This window comes from Diospyros lotus, chromosome 8 (genome assembly GCF_014633365.1).
Source record: "Diospyros lotus cultivar Yz01 chromosome 8, ASM1463336v1, whole genome shotgun sequence".
Taxonomy (NCBI): domain Eukaryota; kingdom Viridiplantae; phylum Streptophyta; class Magnoliopsida; order Ericales; family Ebenaceae; genus Diospyros; species Diospyros lotus.
The window spans coordinates 40,444,367-40,466,877 of NC_068345.1; the positions used below are offsets into that span (position 1 = coordinate 40,444,367).

The 22,511-nt window shown below is 36.0% G+C and overlaps 1 protein-coding gene and 1 long non-coding RNA gene across 12 annotated transcripts in view; one reads left to right on the top strand and one right to left on the bottom strand.

Moving 5' to 3' along the window:
* Positions 1 to 279: 279 nt before the first annotated feature.
* The window catches only part of LOC127807354 (receptor-like serine/threonine-protein kinase SD1-8), an 87,210-nt gene continuing 64,978 nt past the window's right edge, over positions 280 to 22,511 (top strand). For 2 of the 10 annotated variants that reach the window (XR_008024648.1, XM_052345106.1), the window contains exons 1-5: positions 305 to 890; positions 10,314 to 10,540; positions 10,660 to 11,426; positions 11,599 to 11,769; positions 11,862 to 12,052. Coding sequence is in view for 9 of the 10 variants with exons in the window: in XM_052345106.1 (XP_052201066.1) it covers positions 588 to 890; positions 10,314 to 10,540; positions 10,660 to 11,426; positions 11,599 to 11,769; positions 11,862 to 12,052 (1,659 nt within the window). In the remaining variant the exon portion in view is untranslated. Of the gene's footprint in view, positions 1,118 to 1,459; positions 2,224 to 2,413; positions 2,555 to 2,644; positions 2,818 to 2,995; positions 3,207 to 3,300; positions 3,539 to 4,256; positions 4,408 to 4,472; positions 5,182 to 9,936; positions 10,541 to 10,659; positions 11,427 to 11,598; positions 11,770 to 11,861; positions 12,053 to 12,230; positions 12,442 to 12,536; positions 12,775 to 13,215; positions 13,367 to 13,442; positions 14,011 to 22,511 lie in introns of those variants that run through there. The other 8 variants (XM_052345105.1, XM_052345112.1, XM_052345114.1 and 5 more) reach the window with 8 other exon arrangements.
* Positions 445 to 6,610, bottom strand: LOC127807373 (uncharacterized). Of its 2 annotated transcripts, none has more exons than XR_008024663.1 (2): positions 6,189 to 6,610; positions 445 to 1,121 (listed from the first exon to the last, which is right to left on the bottom strand). It is a non-coding gene; the product is annotated as an uncharacterized LOC127807373 (long non-coding RNA). The 2 variants fall into 2 exon arrangements; XR_008024664.1 differs by having other exon boundaries at positions 445 to 1,125.

A 22,511-nucleotide genomic window follows, 5' to 3' on the forward strand; every position in this document is an offset into this window, starting at 1 on the left:
GGCCTATGACTGGGCGACCCCCCCCCCCCCCCCCCCCATGACTGGGCGACCCCACACACACACACACACACACACACACACACACACACAGAAATACAGTAGTCACTTGAGAGAACAAAGCATCCCTCCCCACCCCCAAAAAAAAATTGCCCCCCCCTCCCTTCCAAAAAAAAATAAAAATTGGGGACCTCCAAAAAATACAACACCCCACCCTCCCCCAAAAACATTTATTATCACTAGGGCCCCACTGGACCTTGGGCCGGCCCTGAGAAAGACAAATTGAACATATATTAAATTGCAACTTGGTTTCTGAAAACAAAGTTAAGAAACACCATGCGAGGTTGACCATGTAAACCTCAAACAATGGGAATATTAGAACGTTTAAGTCAGTCTATAATTTGTTGTTTCTAACATGACATGCAATGCATGCTGAAAAGAAGAAGAGAACCATCACAAGTGAGGGGTGATCAATATTACATCCTAGTCGTAACCACAGAACTGAGTAGTCTTTCTTAAACGTCTAGAAGAGTATCGAATTAGAGTCCATCCTTGAAATATCAGATTGGCCAGAGAGAAAGAGAGAGAGAATGAGAAATACCCAATGCTCTTTGTGGCTCTCCACCGCTCTGATCGCTCTCTTCCCAATCGCCGCCGGGGCCATTGAAACCATCACCGCAACGCAGCCTCTCTTCCCCAACCAAACCATGGTCTCTGCCGGGGGAGTTGTGGAACTGGGCTTCTTCTCCCCGGGAAATTCAAACAAATGGTACGTCGGGGTTTGGTATAAGGACAGTGATCCAGACAGAACCGTCGTCGTCTGGGTTGCTAACAGAGACAACCCATTGACAAACAGCTCGTCCGGGTCGTTGAAAATCGGCGACGATGGAAACCTTTTGCTGGTTGACGAAGCTGCAAATATAGTAGTGTGGTCATCGACGTCGAACCAGACGAGCTCGGCGAACACCGTGGCGCAGCTTCTGGATTCGGGCAACTTAGTTGTTCGGAGAGAAAACGACGTCGATCCGGAGAATTATCTGTGGCAAAGCTTTGACTATCCGACAGACACTTTTTTGCCCGGGATGAAGCTCGGTTGGGATGCCAAAAGTGGGCTTAACAGGTACCTAGCTTTTATTTATGATAAAAAAGAGAAGGGACTTAAAACCAACTAGTGTTAGTTTATGTATATGAATACGTATATACGCGTTCTATATGTATGTGTATATATATATATATATAAAAGCCTTAAATTCACATGTTTAATGAACAATCCATGAAAAATCCAATGATTCTGCATCTTTGATTTCTCTTCCACAAACATACGCGCTGATTTTGTATATATGAGCTGATAATTTGTGCCCGTGCATGCATAGAGCTATTTTTTGCATCTAAATAGCTATTTAGGTTTTGGAAGTGAGAGCTGAGAGCAAGATTCTATAAAGATGACAATTCTGCATACCAGGTACTTAACTTCGTGGAAGAGAATTGACGATCCATCCACCGGCGACTATCATTTCAAGATGGACGTTGATGGACTGCCGGAGTTTTTCTTGTGGGATAAACAAGCAATAAATTACAGAAACGGGCCATGGAACGGATTAAGGTTTAGCGGCGTTCCAGAGATGAATGCCACTTACAACATCACTTTCACATTTGTGTTAGAGAAAGACGAGGTTTCATATTCTTTTGGGCTAAAAGATAAGTCCCTGAATTCCAGGGTGACTATGAGTTCACTCGGTGTTTTACAGCGCTACGCTTGGATTGGAAGTAGCCAGAATTCGAACCTCTTCTGGTACTCACCAAAAGACCAATGCGACAACTACATGGAATGCGGCGTTTATGGTATTTGTGACATTAATGCTTCGCCGGTCTGTAAATGCATCCAAGGGTTCGAGCCCAAGGATCTGCAGGCTTGGAAAATGAGAAATGGGTCTAGTGGGTGCGTTAGGACATCGGAGCTAACCTGCCATGGAGATGGGTTTTGGCAGTTGAAGAACGTGAAGCTGCCGGAGACTTCGACAGCGGTTTTTAACAGGAGCATGAGTCTGTCAGAGTGCCGGCAAGCTTGCCTGAGAAATTGTTCGTGCACTGCCTATGCCAATTTGGACATTAGGGAAGGTGGCTCCGGGTGTGTGATGTGGAGCGGTGATCTTCTTGATATGCGGCAGTTCGCCGTCGGGGAAGGCGGCCAAGATCTATATGTCAGAGTTTTTGCCCCTGATTTAGGTACGTTGAATTGGTTTCCTTAATTTCTTCACTTCCACATTTCATTGAGTTTTGCGGTACAAATTTTTTATGTTTGTTGGATACCACACTATATAGTAATTAGGTTAAGGAAGAAGTGTCATTTGGGTTCCCCTTTTCTGAGAACACCATGCCACAGAATTAACAATAATTATCTTCTTATTCGTTTCAGTAGGAGGTAAAACTGGACAACCCGTTAAGATTGTCGGCATTGCAGTTGGTGCTGGTGTTTTCATACTAGCATTAGGCATATGTTCTGTACGGCAGAGAAAGACAATACAAAAGACACTGAGAGAAAAGATTCAACACAGAGGTACCGATGAACTCAATACTATATATCTCATACTTAACTAAGCAAAATTTGCGGCATTCAAATTTTCTCTCCCTCACTATCAAAATTTAGGTAGACATAGAAGAAGTCAACATATCATAGTGAACAGAAGAGTATGCTGTGATAAGAGCGCATCAGATGAACTCGAGCTACCATTGATTGACTTCCCTACCATAGCAATGGCAACAGACAATTTCTGCAATGAAAATGTGCTAGGGCAAGGTGGTTTCGGCATTGTTTACAGAGTAAGTTAAATTGCCAACACAGTAAATAACAGCAGCATATAAGTCTTTATTTCATTACCTAAGATTGGCAATATGAATTCTGACTCTTTAGTTATTTCTATTTATGATCTTATCTTCTATAAGATTCTTATAACTTATTCATGTCTAACTGACAAAAATGCTTTCGTTGGAATACCAGGGTATGTTACCAGAAGGCCAGAAAATTGCAGTGAAGAGACTGTCAAATAATTCTGGTCAAGGGACAAACGAATTCAAGAACGAGGTCCAATTGATTGCAAGGCTGCAGCATAGAAACCTTGTACGCCTGCTCGGTTGCTGCGTAGAGATGGAAGAAAAGATATTGATATATGAATACATGGAAAACAAAAGCCTAGACTTCATTTTATTCGGTGAGTCCCTGACTCACTCTCTTTATACCTTTAGAACCAGAAATGACAGATTTACTGTGCATGTTTTAAGAGTTGGGAAGTGAAAATCTTGCAGACAAAGAGAAATGTCCATTGCTGGATTGGCAAAGGCGCTTTAGCATCATCTGTGGGATTGCTCGAGGGCTTCTCTATCTTCACCAAGACTCGAGATTTAGGATCATTCACAGAGACCTCAAAGCAAGTAACATATTACTTGACAGAGAAATGAACCCAAAAATATCAGATTTTGGCATGGCAAGAATTTTTGGAAGTGATCAGACAGAAGCAAATACAAGAAGAGTTGTAGGAACATAGTAAGTACAATCCCACTTGCTCTCGGGTGTCTTCCAATTGATGGGAAAAGAGAAAAAGAACAACAGTAATATATAAAAGCAAGCACAATCAGACACTTACACGCAAAAATCAATGGAGAAAACCTCTTTGAAAACTGACTAAGAAAAACCACAGGACCTGAAATTCCACTTTATAACCTTCACTATGATCAATGAAGGTGCAGAACCTACTCCCAACTCAATAACGGGTACACAACCTGATTCCAAGAAACAAAGTAAAACAACTACAAAAATTGGCAAACTTCAACCAAAACAGAGGATGCCATTCTGACACCAAACTTTAAGTTTAGAGAGCTTTGATGATTAAATCCACTAAAAAAATTGGAATACTATATGTTAGCTACCTTGTGGCCAAAACTCAGCCAAATTTGACCACAAATGACCTTGCAAGTTGGCTTGAACAAAACGACTGCAACGAACTTGCCTTAATTTTTCTATATCAAATTTCAGCCACGCTTTTGTTGAATACAGCTAAGCATAGAAACCCTGATCCCTACAATTAAAGGGATAACGGACTTCATAATTTTGTCAAACAAAATAACCCATAAACCCTTAAAAGTTAAAATGGACTCATAACATAATAAAAAGTTTTCAATTTTCTTCATATAGGAAGGGAACCCAGAAACCACCAAAACTACTTGTAGAAAATACTAAGATCTCGCTATGCGTGAATATGTAGTGGATACATGTCTCCAGAATATGCAATGGATGGGATTTTCTCAGTGAAATCCGATGTTTTTAGCTTCGGTGTACTGGTTTTGGAGATAGTAACTGGCAAGAAGAACAGAGGATTCTATAATGCCGACTGTGATCTTAATCTTCTCGGATATGTAAGTATCGGAACCTTCATTTCTTCATTTTGTGATAAAAATGCACTGAAATGATGCTTGTGCAGGCATGGAGGCTGTGGAGAGAAGGTAAAGGGCTGGAACTTATTGATCCTGCAGTGAGGGATTTGTATTTGCCATACGAGGTGGCTCGAACCATACAAGTGGGACTATTGTGTGTGCAGGAGCGAGCAGAAGACAGGCCATCCATGTCAACTGTGGTGTTGATGCTGAGCAGTGAAAATGCTTCATTGGCTCAGCCAAAACACCCTGGCTTTTGCTTGGGAAGGAACATTTTGGAAAATGACTCGTTGTCCAACAAGCAAGACAAGTCGGGCAGTGTGAACCAAGTCACAGTTACGATAAGTGAAGGCCGATAACGGCTGGCCAGCAGACTTAAAGACCAGTGTTATTAAAGGCGCGCCTAGGTGCAAGGCACACCTTGGGCACCTGGAATGCTTCCAGGCGGGCGTAAACCATCAAGGTGCGCCCAGGTGCACCTAGGCCCAAGGCATCTTGGTCTTAGGTGCACCTAGGCTTTTTTAACTGTTTTTTAGGATTTTTATTTTATTGTTTATTACTTTATTTAATTTTTTACTGTTTAGGGTTTAAATTTATTAGTTTAACTACAAATTTGACAATGAGTAAAAGGGCTACTACTTCAAATGCTCCAATTGAATTTAAACTAGATGAAGATGGAAAGGGAGATGATGTAGATGAAGATATTAGAGACGATGCTTCTAATGATGAAAATATGAAAATGTTTGATCTTGATGATGAGGATGAGTTTTAAGTTATTTAAAATGCATAATTAGTTAATAGTGATTAAGATTTAAGATCTATAAATTGTTTAAAATTTAATTTAAGTTGACTGAAAGACTTTTAGATTGCATCTTTTAGCATTTTTTATTGTTCTTTTCATTAGTATATGTTGAAATTTTTAATTTCTTTGATAACATGCCTGTGAATATGCTATTAGGAGTTAGAACCTATTTTATACCTTATTCTTCAACTAGGTTATATGCTTTTCTTTTTTTTTTTTTAGTTAACATGCGCCTAGTTCCATCAAGTAAGCACCTCGCCTTGCGCCTTAGGTTCCAACACCCTTTTGCGTCTTAGTATGTCTTGGGGCTTTAATAACATTGCTTAAGACTCCTCCAGGCTATGTAAGGATTGAGATTTTCTGGATATGCATACACTTCCATTGCTCCTCTTTTTCCCTTTTTTTTTTTTTTTAAACAGTTGAGACACGACAAGGGTCAAAGATAAGATCCTCCGTTTATGCAACCAGCTATAAAGCTGCTCGCACTTCTTTGAAACTTTGCTTTATTACACCAAATTCAAAATGATTTAACCACACTTAGTGAATCAATTTCTTTCGGATAGGCATTTAGTTTACCAAACAAAACAGGGAAGAATATTGTCACTTTCATGCTAATGCTTCCAAGGCTGATCTTCCCAGTTTGACAACTTGACAAGTGGCCCAGGTCTCTCTAGTAATAGACTCCACAGCAACTCCAAGAATAAGAAAGGCATTGTAAGTTGGACAAAATCAATTTATCCATACTGAATATCTAATAGCACGAATTCATCATCATCATCATCATCACAAGAGTTACATGAGTTCAAGCTCTATCGTGTCTATCAATATCTAATCTCACACAGCATGGAGACAAAACTCTGACACAAGTAAAAGGATTTCGAAACCACACAAGTACAACTGAAGAAAATAAACAAACATGTTAATGAGAACAAGAATTTGCAACTTCTAATCCGAAACATACCTTTTTCAATTGATTCATCACATTGGAAATTTCGCTGCAACGTGCCAAGCTCAAGTAAACCTCCATTCGCGGTTTCAAATCTTCACAACCGCAGACGTCGTGCAAGAAGCCTGCAAAGCTGAAAATATAGAAACCGCATTGCTATCCTCTTAACCACGCAACGCCAGGTTCCAGGCCGAGCCACTGCTCCCCCGCCGAGGAGGTTCCAGGCACCGCTGCGCCTTGTCAAACCCAACCCCACCAGCTCTCCCTCTTCCCATTCCTCATTTCCGCCTCTTATCCAACGAATCTGAGCGGAATGAGGCCAGAGTTTGAATCAGGAAATTGAGAGTTAAAACGGAGAGGCATTTTGCCAATGACTTGAGGAGTCTCCTGGTCGACCCGAGGAAAGGGGGTCACTGAAGGCGATGACGAATTGACGGTACGGAGAGTTGAAGAAATTAGGGTTTCAAAGAGAGAGTCATTTTTACATTTTGTTATTTCTGTTTTTTTTTAATTAATTCAATTTTTCATAAATTTATTTAATTTGAGTATTTATTTGATCAGTTCAATTTTTTATATAACTTTAATCTATTTAATTTAAATAATTAAATCAATTTAATAGTTAAATTGACTAAATATTTACTCTTAATTTCAGACGTTCTTTTAGATAATACCCTTAAGGATAATTTTATTTTTTATTAAATTTGATCCAAGTTCGATTTCTTTCCTGTCGGATTCAAGAGCTTCCCATTCAATCTCATATTTGTTTGGCTAAATTACTATTTGCTCCGTTGGATGAATTTATTATCGCATTTTTGTAGTTTGGATATATTTTTATTATTTTTTATATTTTAATTTTGTTAATATCTGTTTTATAAAATTTAAAAGAAGATTATAATTACAAAATTATATTTTATAAAACATATAAGATAAATTACAAATTTTCCTTGAGGTTACTTAAAATTCGTGATCGCATTCCTTTATCTTGAATGCATCCTCATTATTTCCCTACATTTTAATTCCATCCGTATCCTTTAATGGAAAATGAGAAAAGAATATATATATGATTAATATATATAATTTTATATAATTGTATGATAATTATATATCTATAACATGTTTAAATTTATTGCATCATTCTTTAATATAATATTTTATATTTTTTATCAAAATATATTAATTATATATTGTAGTAATCAAAATATATATGAACTTATTTAAATTTTTTAATATTAATATCATATTTAACTATTTTTCATCATCCTTTTTTAGGGTTCACTTGTCCCGTTAATAATTTATTAAAAGTGTGTTTAATAGAATAAAAAATATATGAAAAATATTACATCTAAGGAATTAAATTTCATCTTTGGTGTTTGATATATTGCATTTTTTTACTGAATTCAATTTCATGGTACAACCATTAAAACACATTTCTATCTTTTTTCCATAAAAAATTCAATCTAGGGGAAATAATTTTTATTTTCTATACAAATTAAAAAATACTTTTTCTTTTAATTAAATACTATCAAACACACCTTAACAGATATTGACAGGATGAAAATATAAGTGTTCATGCAGGTGTTTTGGAAACCAAAAAATATAATCATGAATTTCATCTAAGCTCATAAAAACAATGAAGATGCATTACTTATTATATAGAAAATGAAGATGCGTTTGATTTATTTGTAGTTAGTGCTACTACTTGCATTTAGGAGAGGGAAGAGTAAAAGATTTTTTTTTTTTTTTTTACCTTTTGTTAGTAAATAAGATTATATCACCCTCGAAATTTAGTGAAACATAAATTAAAATAAAAGTTATTATATATAAAATGATAAAATTTTAAAAATATTATATATGTTTTGTATATATGTTATTGTCGAGATACAATAATAAATTTATAATTATAAAGAGTATTCATTTTGATATTTTAATTTTTAAGAGATCTATAAAATAAAAGATGATAAGAGACATAGGGTGTCTCCTATACGAGTTTTTAAATATTTAAATAAATTGTATAAAAATTCTGGCGTACCTCGATAAGAGAGATGACTCTATATATAATGGTTAAGACTGATAAATGAAGGAGTATGTACATCTTTGAGAGTTATTTGTTTTTGATTTCTAGAAAAATATCTCGAAGGTGAATTAACGCATTCATGATGGACTATAATTTGGAGGGTTTCTCATAGATTGTATTTTTGGAACCAAAGAGCTTCTCTCAAGGGTACCCAAGAAAGGCCCTAAGAAGGTTACCCGAGAACTAGTTGTTATGACTATCGACCTTCCAAAATTTTAAATTATTATGATATTGTTCACTTTGAGCCTAAACTCTTGTGGATTTGCTTTTACATTTTATCCAAAAGGCTTCAAACCAATCAAGATATTGTTCACACTTATATCCTCGTGATCCTTCCTATGTTTTGCACACCTAACAATCATTCCCTCAAACAAAGGACCACATCATCGTGGTATTTTTTTAGACCTACAATTCTCCATTCATTTGCTCCATCAAGATCAATTACTCATCTTTGTCGTGGGCTAGTAACACGTTCGTGAAGTTCTAGAGTACCCCCTACCTAAAGAATGCACTCCAAATAGAACCCAATCACATATCCAATCGTAAGCTTAATTGGGACCTATCGCATTTGTTTGGCATTTTAAGAATATCCTCCATAGATTCTCTTACCTAAGTCTGAAGCCCGGGCTCTCATACCATTGTCATGACTATAAACTTCTCAAATATTTTATATTGGTATGATATTGTCCACTTTGAGCCTAAGTTCCAATAGATTTGTTTTTGAATTTTATCCAGAAAACCTCGTACTAATATAAATATTGTCCACACTTATATGTCCATGATCGTCCACATGTTTAGCCGATATGAGACTTCAATTTGCACACCCAACACTAGGAAAGTCTTCAAGGCATGCTTCTTTAAACTTTCTCCTCTTAAATTTAGGTCTACTTTCTTAAAACACAACAAAATGATAAAATTCTAAAACGTACTATCTGAGTATGTGTGTTAAATGAATAATAAATGAGTATATATATAAAAATTTAAATTTAAATGACGTTATTTATAAACATAAATTGGTTTAAAATATTAATTAAATTCATTCAATAAATAAATATAAATGAAAGAAAATAGAATACGTCAATTCATCATTTAATTTGACAATTTTAAGTAGATTAAAGACTACGTTTCTTTGAAAAAAAAAGACTTAGATAATAATACAAGGTCAAATCTGAATAAAATAATCAAATATCTTAGGTTTTCTTCACCCCAAGGTACAGAATTTAAAAACCAGTGTAACACGGGGGGGTCTCTATTTTTCAAATCCCTTGTTAACAAACCACTATATTTTATGGTAATACATAAATGTGAATGATTTATTTTACAATTAGTGACTCAAAAGTCAATTTCTTTGTTTCGTTTTTCACCGGGGAAGAACGAAAACTATGACACATGATGAAAAAATTGAAATCAAGACGAACACCAAGGAAGACTCTTGACTTTCATTATCAAGGCCGGGCTCAGGTCCAAGGCCCAAACAATTTAGAATAATTCAAATTTAATTTTCATATTAAGAAATAATGAAATTAATAAAAAACCACATTATTTAAATAATTTATTTATTTACTTGTTTGGAAGAAAGAGATTTGGGTAAATTTTGTGAGGATTCATTATGATTTGGGTACCTATTATGATTAATTATTTATTTACTTGTTAAAAATAACTCTCCTCGGCCAGCAATTAAGTCTCAAAGTTCCTAAAAAGTATTAAATGGAAGTCTCTTCCGATTGGGAAAGAGGGAGAGAGCGAGAGGGAGATAGAAGCTCAGAATGAGAAATCTACAATGTTCTTTGTGGATCTCCACCGTTCTGATCACTCTCTTCCCAATCGCAGCCGCGGCCACCGAAACCATCACGGCGGCGCAGCCTCTCTTCCCCAACAAAACCATAGTCTCTGCCGGGGAAGTTGTGGAACTGGGCTTCTTCTCCCGGGGAAATTCAAACAAATGGTACGTCGGGGTTTGGTATAAGGACAGTGATCCAAGCAGAACCGTCGTCTGGGTTGCTAACAGAGACAACCCACTGACAAACAGCTCGTCCGGGTCGTTGAAAATCGGCAACGATGGAAACCTCTTGCTGGTTGACGAAGCTGCAAATTCAGTGGTGTGGTCATCGACGTCGAACCGGACGAGCTCGGCGAACACCGTGGCGCAGCTTCTGGATTCGGGCAACTTAGTTGTTCGGAGAGAAAACGACGTCGATCCGGAGAATTATCTGTGGCAAAGCTTTGACTATCCGACGGACACTTTCTTGCCGGGGATGAAGATGGGTTGGGATGCAAAAACTGGGCTTAACAGGTACCTAACTTAATTTTTAAGAAGTAAATTATGAATAAATCATTGCTTCAATTAAGATTGTTTTCCTCAAGCGTGGAGAGCGAGAACCTTAATTTAGCGCTCACAACTCTTCGCAACAGGTACCTAACTTCGTGGAAGAGAAATGACGATCCATCAACTGGTGACTATTCTTCCAAGCTAGACGTTCATGGATTGCCAGAGCTATACTTGTGGGCCAAAAAAGCAAGAGTGTATAGAACAGGGCCGTGGAACGGATTGGGATTTAGCGGCGTTCCAGAGATGGGTCCCACCTACAACATCAGTTTCACATTTGTATCGGAGAAAGACGAGATTTCATATTCATTTCAGCTGGAAGACAAGTCCCTGAATTCTAGGTTGACTTTGAACCCCATCGGCGTTGTGCAACGCTTCGCTTGGATAATAGGTACAAGCCGGAATCCGACCCTCTTCTGGTACTCGCCGAAAGACCAATGCGACAACTACATGGAATGCGGCGTTTATGGTGTTTGTGACATTAATGCTTCACCGGTCTGTAAATGCATCCAAGGGTTCGAGCCCAAGGATCCACGGGCTTGGAAGATGAGAAATGGGTCTGGTGGCTGCGTAAGGACTTCGAAGTTGAGCTGTCATGGAGATGGGTTTTGGCCGTTGAAGAACATGAAGGTGCCGCAGACTTCAACGGTGTTCTCTAACAAAAGCATGAGTTTGTTGGAGTGCAAGCAGGCTTGCATCAGAGATTGCTACTGCACTGCCTATGCCAATTTGGACATTAGGCAAGGTGGCTCTGGGTGTGTGATGTGGAGCGGTGATCTTCTTGATATGAGGCAGTACGCCGGCGGAGAAGGCGGCCAAGATCTATATGTGAGAGTTTCTGCCGCTGATTTAGGTAAGTAGAATCCCTTAACTTCTTTGCTTTAATGTTTCATTAAGTTGGGAGATAAATTTTTTTTTTTTTGTTTTGAGTAGAATTTGGAAAAAAAAAATTGTTTTTTGAGTAGAATTTGGGTCTCTGGACCATTGTTAAGTAAATTAACTATATATTTCTTTGTTCATTTTAGAAACAGGTGGAAGCATCGGAAACAATAATAATACTAGTAAAACTGGACAAATTGTTATGATCGTCGGCATTGCGGTTGGTGCTGGTGTTTTGCTATTAGTATCAAGCATATGTTTTGTACGACAAAGAAAGCGAATGAAAAGGACATTGAGAGAAAAGATTCAACGTAGAGGTACCAATGAACTCAATAGTATACATCTCTTATTTACACGAGCATGGATTTGCAACAATATCTAGCTTTCTGACTCTCATTATCAAATTTAGGTTTACGTAAAAGAAATCAAGATATGTTAATGAGTGAAGGGGTCATAGCAAGGAAGGAAGAGTATTCCAATGAGAGCGCATCAGATGAACTAGAGCTACCATTGTACGATTTGGACATCATAGCAATGGCGACAAACAATTTTAGCGACGAAAATCAGCTCGGAGAAGGTGGTTTCGGCATTGTTTACAAGGTAAGTTCACTGCCAACATGGTAAATAAAAACAACATATAAATCTTTGTAATACTACGTAGGGATTGACTATATAAATTATAACTTTCTATAGTCATTTTTATATATGATCTTTATCTTTGGTAAGACTAACTTAGATCACATCTAACTTATGACAATGCTTTGAATGAAAATACTAGGGTATGTTATCGGATGGGCAGAGAATAGCGGTGAAGAGACTATCAAAGAATTCTGGGCAAGGGACAAAGGAGTTCAAGAACGAGGTTCGATTGATTGCAAGGTTGCAGCATAGGAACCTTGTGCGCCTGCTCGGTTGCTACATAGACATGGAAGAGAAGATGTTGATATATGAATACATGGAAAATAAAAGCCTGGATTTTATTTTATTCAGTGAGTACCTGGTTGCCTTTCAATATACTCATAGAACCAAAAATAGTGGAATTTATGTGCATGTGTTTATGAATTGGGAAGTGAAAATCTTGCAGATGAAGAGAAATGCTCATTGCTAGATTGGCAAAGGCGCTTTAACATCATCAGTGGGATTGCTCGAGGGCTTCTCTATCTTCATCAAGATTCGAGATTTAGAATCATTCACAGAGACCTCAAAACAAGTAACATTTTGCTTGACAAAGATATGAATCCAAAAATATCAGATTTTGGCATGGCAAGGATTTTTGGTAATGATCAGACTGAAGCAAATACAAAAAGAGTCGTTGGAACATAGTAAGAACTATTCAACTCGCACTTGAAGTTCCCCCCCTAATAATTGAAGAGAAAAAGAACAACCATGAGATTTTAATATAGAAAACTTCTTTAAAACTGAAGAACAAACAAGAGACTTAAAATTCCATTTTATAATCTCCCCTAGAATCAGTGAATGCTTAAGATTTAATTCCAACTTAATAAAGGATGCACAACTCGATTCCAGTAGACAAGAACTAGGAAAATGGAAAAACTTCACACACGATAGAGAATATTCTTTTGACACCGAAATCTGGATTTAGAGAACTTTGATGATCAATCCACTGTAGAAATTGAAAAACCATGTGCTAGCTACATACTCACCAAAAATCAGCTAATTTTTCAAAGCTATAGGAAGGAAACCTAAAAAACCCAACAATGCTTGTAGCAAATATTGAGTTTTGCCTATACGTGAATATGCAGTGGATATATGTCTCCAGAATATGCAATGGATGGACTTTTTTCGATAAAATCAGATGTTTTTAGCTTCGGTGTATTGGTGCTCGAGATAATAACTGGCAACAAGAACAGAGGATTTTACAATACCGAGGATGACCTTAATCTTCTTGGACATGTAAGTGTCGAACCTTGGAAAAGGTTTGCATTTCATCACTTTGTGATAAAAATGCACTGAATGAGTGTTGGTGCAGGCATGGAGGCGATGGAAAGAAGGAGAAGTGCTAGAACTAGTAGATCCTGCTACAAGGGATTCGTATTCACCATACGAGGCGGCTCGGTGCCTACAAGTAGGGCTCTTGTGCGTGCAGGAGCGAGCAGAAGATAGACCATCTATGTCAACTGTGGTGCTAATGCTGAGCAGTGAAAATGCTTCGTTGGCTCAGCCAAAACAGCCTGCTTTTTGCCTGGGAAAGAACCCTTTGGAAACAAATTCATTGTCCAACAAGCAAGATGAGTCATGTACTGTGAACCAAGTCACAGTTACGATGATCGATGGCCGATAGCGGCCGGCCGATGAACTTAAGACTCCTCGAAAGCTTGGGATTTTCTAAATAAATATTTATATGTTTTCCTTGCTTCCTTTTAATTTTTTTTGTGAAGATTTACAAATATAGGCTATTGATTCAAGTAAGATTAGTTCAATAAATAACAGTTCAATGCTTTTGGGATGCATGTAACAAAAGTTTTATTTTGTATGTGATGTATGATGAGTTAAGATATACCAATAAAGGTGTCACAATTTGGAATTAATTTAATTATCTCAAGAACACTTCTTTTTTAATGTGGCATTATGTCTAGCAAGTATTTGTTAACTATATTCATATGCATGTGTTTTTAAAAAATATAGGCCATTTATCATCATAGCTTTCCCCACACACGTTATCAAACATTCATTACATGCAAAAGAAAATTTATAACAATGACTTACAAGCTGTGGAATTGAAACAATATTTCAAATTACATTCAGTATATGTAAACAGTCATATAAAATCAGTACATGCACAAAAAGTAAAGATATAGAAGTAGTCCTTATGTCTAATGCAACAACGCTTGCCCCATTGCCAACCTGCAAAACCATTTTACGTTTTCCAAGAGCCCTACTTTGATTGAGATGTTGAACAGACAAACAAATAAGAGAAGTAGTGCCAAAATCCATAATCCAAGAAGTAAGGTATCAACCAATTGAAAGATCAGTCTCAATAACACACATAGAAAGAGAAATACCTTGACTCTCTAGGCGTTTTCCCTTAAAACTCCTGAGATAATCTAGGCAATTCCTCTTCTAGTGTCATTTTTGTCTGTAAAAGTAACAATTACCCTTACTCTAAACCTCTTTACCTTTTATGTCTATCTGACCATCACCTCTGTTGGCTCGAAAAACATTTCTCTTCATCTTCTTAGATTTAGGTTTCTTCTATAAAGAAAACGATGCAACAACGAGAACTCTTTCTCCACTCTTTCCTTTCATTTGTGACTAAGCGATTATTAACATATTTAATAACTCGAGCAGAGAATACTCAATCTTATTAATATAGAAATAAGTAACAAATGAAGAGAAAGAATTCGACAATGATTACAGGACAAGATCAGTCTGGAAAAGAGTGTTTATTGGGAATTCCAAGGTATCCAGTTGACAAATCACATTGATCATGCTGATGACATGGTCTTCGACATCTGAACACTCAAAGCATTTGGGTTTGAAACAACTTCTTCGATATCTCATACCGAACTGTCCGACTATGCTTACGAAAGAGGTCCTTGAGATACTATATAATGCTTGCAACATTCATAAAATGCTCAATTTGACATTGCAAATCATTGGACATCAATGCAAGAATATAGTCTCATGTCATGTTATTTCAAAATCTCCCAAGTGATAATCTCTTCCTTAGTCACAGTTGGAGGAATATCAATAGGTGATATATAAAATAAAGTGTCATTTATCTTTTTCATATTGAACACTATTTTTATACTTCGAAATCAGTCAAAAAAATTAGGGCTAGTGATCCTATTGGTTTCTAAAATACGAGTTAACGAATTTAAACCTGCCATTTTAATATGCAGAAAATAAATACATATATTAACTTGTATCTTTGTAAAATTTTAATTAATCAATGACTTTTTATTAAATGGATACTCACAATAATTTTTCGAATCCTGCACTTCCCAAACAAAAAACATGATCATTATACAGAATCCAATAATAGGTAGTTGAATTCTCTTTCATAAGAATACCCTTCATATTTTAGTTACTTGAAGTAGTCTCATAATTGAATAGGCAATACTTGCCACCACATCATATGTGGAACTCGACTTTTGACTTTTAACCTATCATAAACTTCATATGTATAATTTTTTGGCTTGATGGACTAGTTAGATCTCACCCACTGTCTAGCTAAGTACAATGAATTGAGTATGACCATCTCTCACATTTTTGTTACTTGGTTGGGTGAGACACATTAAACATCGCCCTATCTCATAGTTAATAAGAGAAAACAAATAATTTTTCATGAAATGCATTATCACATTTACAGTTTTTTGAATACACTTAATCAGACTGATGAATTCCTATGATAGTGAAAAGCCATGATAAATCAGATTTACCATTTAAATCCAATATTAATTTTATGGAAAGATTTTTGGGCTTTCTTTTTCAAGGTCTCATTAGATTCTATTATTTATTCCATCATACAACTATTGTATAATAAAATAAATAATAAATTAAACCAAGATGACCATGAGTTTGCACTAGAGATGACAAATGGGTCAGCCCACCTCATAGCCCGGCCCACCGAACAAAGTGCGGGCTGTGCCAGGCGAGGGATATGTGGCCCGTAGCCTGACTCACCAAAATGGCCCGTGGGCTAGCCTACCAACTGGCCCGCTAAAATGGCCTGGCTGGCCACCAAAAAATAAAATTAAAATTAAAAATTATGTTTGTAATTAGTAATTATAAACACATTTTAAACATAATAATTAAAAATTATGTTTGTAAAATTATGTTTACAGTAAACATAAAAAAAATTATGTTTGTAAGTAAACATTATATTTTAAAAAATATTTGTTGCATTTGAGAAAAAAATAAAAAAAATATTTAAAAAACTATATTAAAAAAATTAAAAATAAATGGCCCATGGGCCAGCCCAAATAGCCAGGTCCATGGGTCAACCCAATAGGCCCTGGCCCGACTCGGCCCGCCTTGGCCCATTTATTAAGGGCCAAAGGACCATGCCGGGCCCCATTTCCCATCTCTAGCTTGCATTCAAAATAAACCCAGGCCTCTTGGGTTTAAATCATGCCTCACATCAACTCTTTAATAGATTGCTACTTTCCCGCTTTTGCTGCAATCAACTACTTGATGCTATTTTCAATTTACAACTTTTGTAAAATAAAAACTTAAAGAAACTACTTGAGGGTAATGCCTTATTACATGCCCGAATGAATTAATTATTACAAATTTAAATTAAATCAAATGAAGTCATGTAACATTCATTCATTCAGACATGCCAAGCCTATACTTATCCTTAACATACATTCATTTCCATTGTTTCAAAAATAATTTTTAAAAACATTTATCCTACATATGTCAAATAATACAATCTGACATTCAAACAAGTATATCTAAATCCCCGTATTAATGCCTTATGTGAATTATCGCACAATCATAAAAACGAAGCAATTAGAATATGTTGTTTGGTTGTTGGAATCGACATGCCGATTAAATGTAATATTTGACACATATATCCGTGCATATGCATTAAATTTCAAACTGAGACTCTGGTACCACTGAAGAGAATCACTAGTACAACGATATAGACAAAAATAAAATTTTTATCGTGTATTAGATACATGCATCGAAATATAACATACATGCTATATATAGCTTGAGTATTTAAGCAACACACATATTCAACAATTGAATATATAAATAAATGCATGCATGATGCCCGATGATGGAATAAAATACAAAACTAGTTTCTTTATTGAGACATAGTCCACTTTAAGATGTGGTGGTCATAGTCAGTCCACACCTAGTATGCAGTAAGGTATCATTTCGGTCACATTTTCCCATGTTAGACTCAAAGGATCAACGTATCACTGGTGTCCATGTTTAAAAATTATACGCATAATAATTACATGTATAATTTTTATGATTTTTCAGAGAAAAAAGAAAGAAGAAGAAAAAGAAGAGGAAAACTACGTGAGAAAATCAAAGAGAGAAAGAACTAGATAAAAAGGGGCAGAGGGCTCTGCATTTTTTATAAAAAACAATTTCCTTTCCCCCCACCCATTTTCTTCTTCCCCTTCCTCAATTGAATTTTCTCTGAAGTCCTTGCAACCCCCCCTCAATTATTCTCTCAATAATTCAAAAGGTTACTATGCAATTTCACTATATACTATGCATTATGCAATTTCAGTCGCCATTTCTTACAGTGCAATCAATAATTGATTTTACATTATGCACTATTAGTAGGGGCCAATGGTTAACTTTTAACTAACCAATTCTATAGACATTTCGGACATACAATGTCGATACCAAACGCAACACTATATGGTGTGTGACTTTCTAAGTTCACTATCCACTGGCGATCAGTTAACACCAAAACTCTTTTTGATATCGGTTAACCACTTGATTCATTACTGAAACTTCTCTAAATCTTGATGGCATTCCGAGAGTTCTTTTTATAGTGCCTAACAGTGATTCAGAATAGTATAGGTGGTAGCAGTGGCGGAGCTAGAAATTTTAAGCAGGGTGGGCAAAAATTAAACCCTAAACTCTAAATTCTATCTAAAATTAAATAAAATAATAAAATTAAAATAATATAATATTAAAAAATATATATCAATAAATTATACAATTGACATATTTTCATATTTTAATAACGTCGCATAATAATATCATTATCAATTTTACTAAATATCTATTTTTGAATATATACAACTAAATTGTCGTTCAATCATTAATCTCCAATTTGATTGTGCAACCGAGTCTTGATAAGTTTCATGATAGACTGTTGTTCAATTATTGATTTCTAATTCAATTATATAGCTGAGTCTTGATAAACTTCATGACAGAAAATATATTTTTTGCCACAATTATATATAATTGATAAATTTATAATAAATAATGAAAAAAATTAATCTGTCTAATAAAAAATAGTTAAAGAAACAGTTAAAAGATGTTAACATACACAAAAGAAAAATGGGTCAAATTATCATATATTTTATTTTTAATTTTCGGCTAATACTAAAAAAAGTACTGGCAGTCGCCACCAGCTACCATGACCGGTGATTTTCAACGATCAGAAGCAACCACTCGACACCCTTATTCTCATCAACCAACATACCCAAAAATGAATAAAATCTAGCGGCCAAATTTCGTAGATCTAAGCTTAAACTTCTGGCTAAACCCAATGTGCGTAAACGCATTGGCAATTGCTACCAGTCAAAGTGGCCGGTGGTTTTTGGCAATCAGAGGCAATCACTAAATACCCTTATCCTCATCGACCAATATACCCCAAATCCATAATTTTTTAAAAATTTAGGATGGGAATTTATAAAAAAAATATTAAATTATTATATATAATTTTTTTTTTTTAAATCCAAGGTAGACAACTGCCCACCCTTGGCTGTATGTGGCTCTGCCACTGGGTGGTAGTGAAGTCTCACTTTAAGTGAACCTATTACAGTAAACAATTACCGTGTACTATAATCTTTCCATCACCTAACGTCTCGACTGAGCAAGAGTTAGAGTGGAAAACTCACAAATTCAGTAACTATGTGTCAGACATCATTAATGTGACTACATGACACTTTAGGAAACACATTTCCTGAATTTCAATCTGCTCTGGCCAAGGACTGCCCTGTCACATCAATAGTAGATCACATAAAACGTTCACCCCATCAAATACCGACAAGGGTCACGGATTATGTTCCTAATACGTCTTTATATACCAACAATATAGAACCACATACACAAACATTCTCATCTCACAATTGGATGGTTCAGCTCATTAGCAAATTCTATACATTAATACACAAAATAACCGTGCCGGTTCAAATCTAAGGATTAACACACCATCGTAACCTAATGGCATGACCATTATCCACTAAGCCATGTGGTCATTTATCAACGTCACATTCTACTGATTGTTTCACAACAACCACTCATAGGTTTACTAGCGACATCTCATGTCATATAGTGCGAGACACCATCCTTCCATCAGTATCCCTATACTAAATGAGATAGTAATCCCTATGCTGGTCTATACTTGATTAATCGGAATCCCCACTTTGAAAATAAGATTCTTATACAATAGGTTTATTAGCGACATCTCATGTCATAGGTTTAAGATATTTTGTTATTAGATAATCTTATCACATAGTCTCAACACTTTGAGAATAAGATTCTTACACAGTAGATCTAGAGATTCATTCATATAATTGATTGGAAAAAATACGAATAAAGAAAATCTTGCCTTTTATTAAATTATATAAAAATATAATTAATGCATTAAAATGAACCTGCTAAATGCCATCCAAATCTAGCATCAAGGCATACAAGATTAACAGTATCTAATTGACAACAATTGATGTCATCTGTGGGAATCGATCAAGAAGCCAATTAAAAAACTGTAACACCCAGAAAATTTGGATTGTTTCAGAAATAGTTAATTTAAGAAAAATACAAGTTTAATGAAAGATTAACATATAAATTGCCCAAAAAAATTGATCAAATCGATTGCAGGATATGCTCTGAGGCTTAGATACCTATGAAAAAGGGTACTGAGTTGACGAACATCTTGAGGAATGAATTTTAGCATCGAAAGAAATCGGATTAGAGACAATTTTCGGTACAGTTTCGGTTAAGGCTGAAAAATCGAATTATCGTAAGGGACTTCCAAAAAATTAACAGAACATTTATAAGAGTCAAATCATGCACAAGGAACAACCCTTAAGTGGTTTCGGGACGAAATGAAAGAGTTTACGATCAAAACATACGTTCGGGCCTAAGTGTAGTTTTTTAAATTGCCTAAGAAGGTCAAAAAGATATTTTTTTTTTTGAATTTTTAGAGGTCAAACGAAAAGTTTAGAACTTATAGGTCATTATGGAATTTTTGGAATCTCAAGAGGTTGCTTAGAGGGGTACCAAATGTAATTTCAAAAGTTGAGAGGGCTATAGTATAATTTTTCAAACTTGGGCATAGTCATAGGCAACCAAGTTGTCGGCCACATCTCCTATCACCGATTTCAATCGTGGGTTGAAGGGCCTCAGGGCTAAGCCTAGGCCACCATGGTTAGTCCTTGGCCGAGAATCGGTCGCGTCGATGGTCGATTAAGTGGAAATTTTTGACCGTTTCTTGGTCATAAAATCAAGGATGTTGGAGGTTGAATTCTGGTGCTTAAACAAAGGAAATGGGTTAACCTAGGGCAAACAGAGGCTTTATAGACCTTAGATTGCATAGGGTTGGTCGTTTGGAGGCTCGATTTCGACTAGAAATAAATAAAGGTTTGACTGAGGGTTTTCAAAAGTTGGGGCTTCAAATTGCTCACGTTTTTTGAAAAATTGAGTGAAATGGATAAGGGCTTTTGTTCTTGAGTTGGTAAAGATCATTTCTAAAAAAATTGGAAAGTTTTCGTGATGGTTTGAATGGGTTTTGAAGGTAGCCAAAAAATAAGGCAATAGCTTTGGCCGAGATTTTAAATAGCCGGTTGGGCCATCTCCGGTGTTTATTTCAAGTATCCAAGCACACCATCATGATTGACTCAAAGTGTAGAGCAAACCAGAAGCAAAAACTAGTATCACTGGTGTACCGGAGCTAAAAAAGACAATCGACACGTGAAGGACACGCGCACACGTGCAGGGCGCGTGGCCATCAGGTATTTTTTGAATTGTTTTTTAAAATTCTTAGAAATTTATGTTATGAATTGTTGTGGAAAAATATTTAAGGAGATATTTATTTTGAAAATATTAGAGAGAAAAATAGGAAGAAAATGAAGAAAATGGGAAGAAATTATGAAAAAAATAGGCATTGATGTTTATTTGAATAAATATGATGGATAGGGTGCTTTGGGGCTCAAGATTGAGTAATTGTGCAATTTTTTAAGCTTGGCACGAAAATTGAGGTAGTGCATGCTTTTCAAAAAAATCTATATTTTTGTTCGAGATTAGTGGTACTATGCACACTATTCCCGAGAATTGCTATGTACTATGTAATTTGTGAGCATTTTGTTGTATTTGTACATATATTATTTCATCTATAAACGTGATTCTTCACATGGCATGATATTGTTGGCATATTGACATTTGTGCATGGGATGGGATGTCGCCCTGATAGTATAGTAGAAATTCCCCAAAGGTATTGCCGAAACAACGTATAAGAGTAATCCGTTGCATTGTGTGCAAGATAGGACTAATGCCTCGGGTTTCGTGTCAGGCTGATTTGCTAAGAAAGTTACACTAAGGTGTCTATTTATGTAAATCTATACATCATTCATGTTATTTTAACCATTTCTTAAAAGATTCATCTTCTAATATTGAACACTTGTCCTTGAAATATTTCACGTTTTAGGCGAGACGAGCAGCCGGAAAAGCAAGGGAGTGATCGAGGCAAGAGCATGATAGAGGTTGTGATAGGTCCTAAGCCAAGGCTAGGACAAGTTATCCAGTTAGATTGGTTTGCTTTTCTTTCGGATATTGTAATGATATGATAGACAAACAATATGTATGAACTCATTTATGTTATGATTTTCGACATTTCTTAAGATTTTGATCTTGCTTCTGTTTATGTTTAAGTATACCATTCCTCAATCATGTTTGGTAATGATGATCGTATTCAAGTATGTTGAGGATTTTAATATGATTTGTGTATGTATGAAAAAAAAAAATCCTAACATAAATTTTAACATCCCGAGGAGGCGAGGCATTACAAAAACTCTCAACATCCAAATCCTCCAAGTCATAGGACGAGGCTAATGAAGGTTTTTAGAGGAGTTGTCAATCTTTGAGAAACCACAAAGGGAAGTAGAAGAGCTAACTACAAGTCTATGGAAGAGTGAGGAAAAGTTTTTAGGAAGCCGAACAAAAGACTAGTCCCTTCCCCAAATGCGAAAGAGTCTCTTAGATCGATAAGAAAGACTAGTCCCTCCCCTAAAGGTGAGAGAGTCTTTTAGATCAACAAGAAAAACTAATCCCTCCCCCAGAGACGAGAAAAGTCTCCAAATCGACAAGAAAGACTAAGCCCTCACTCAAAGAGTCT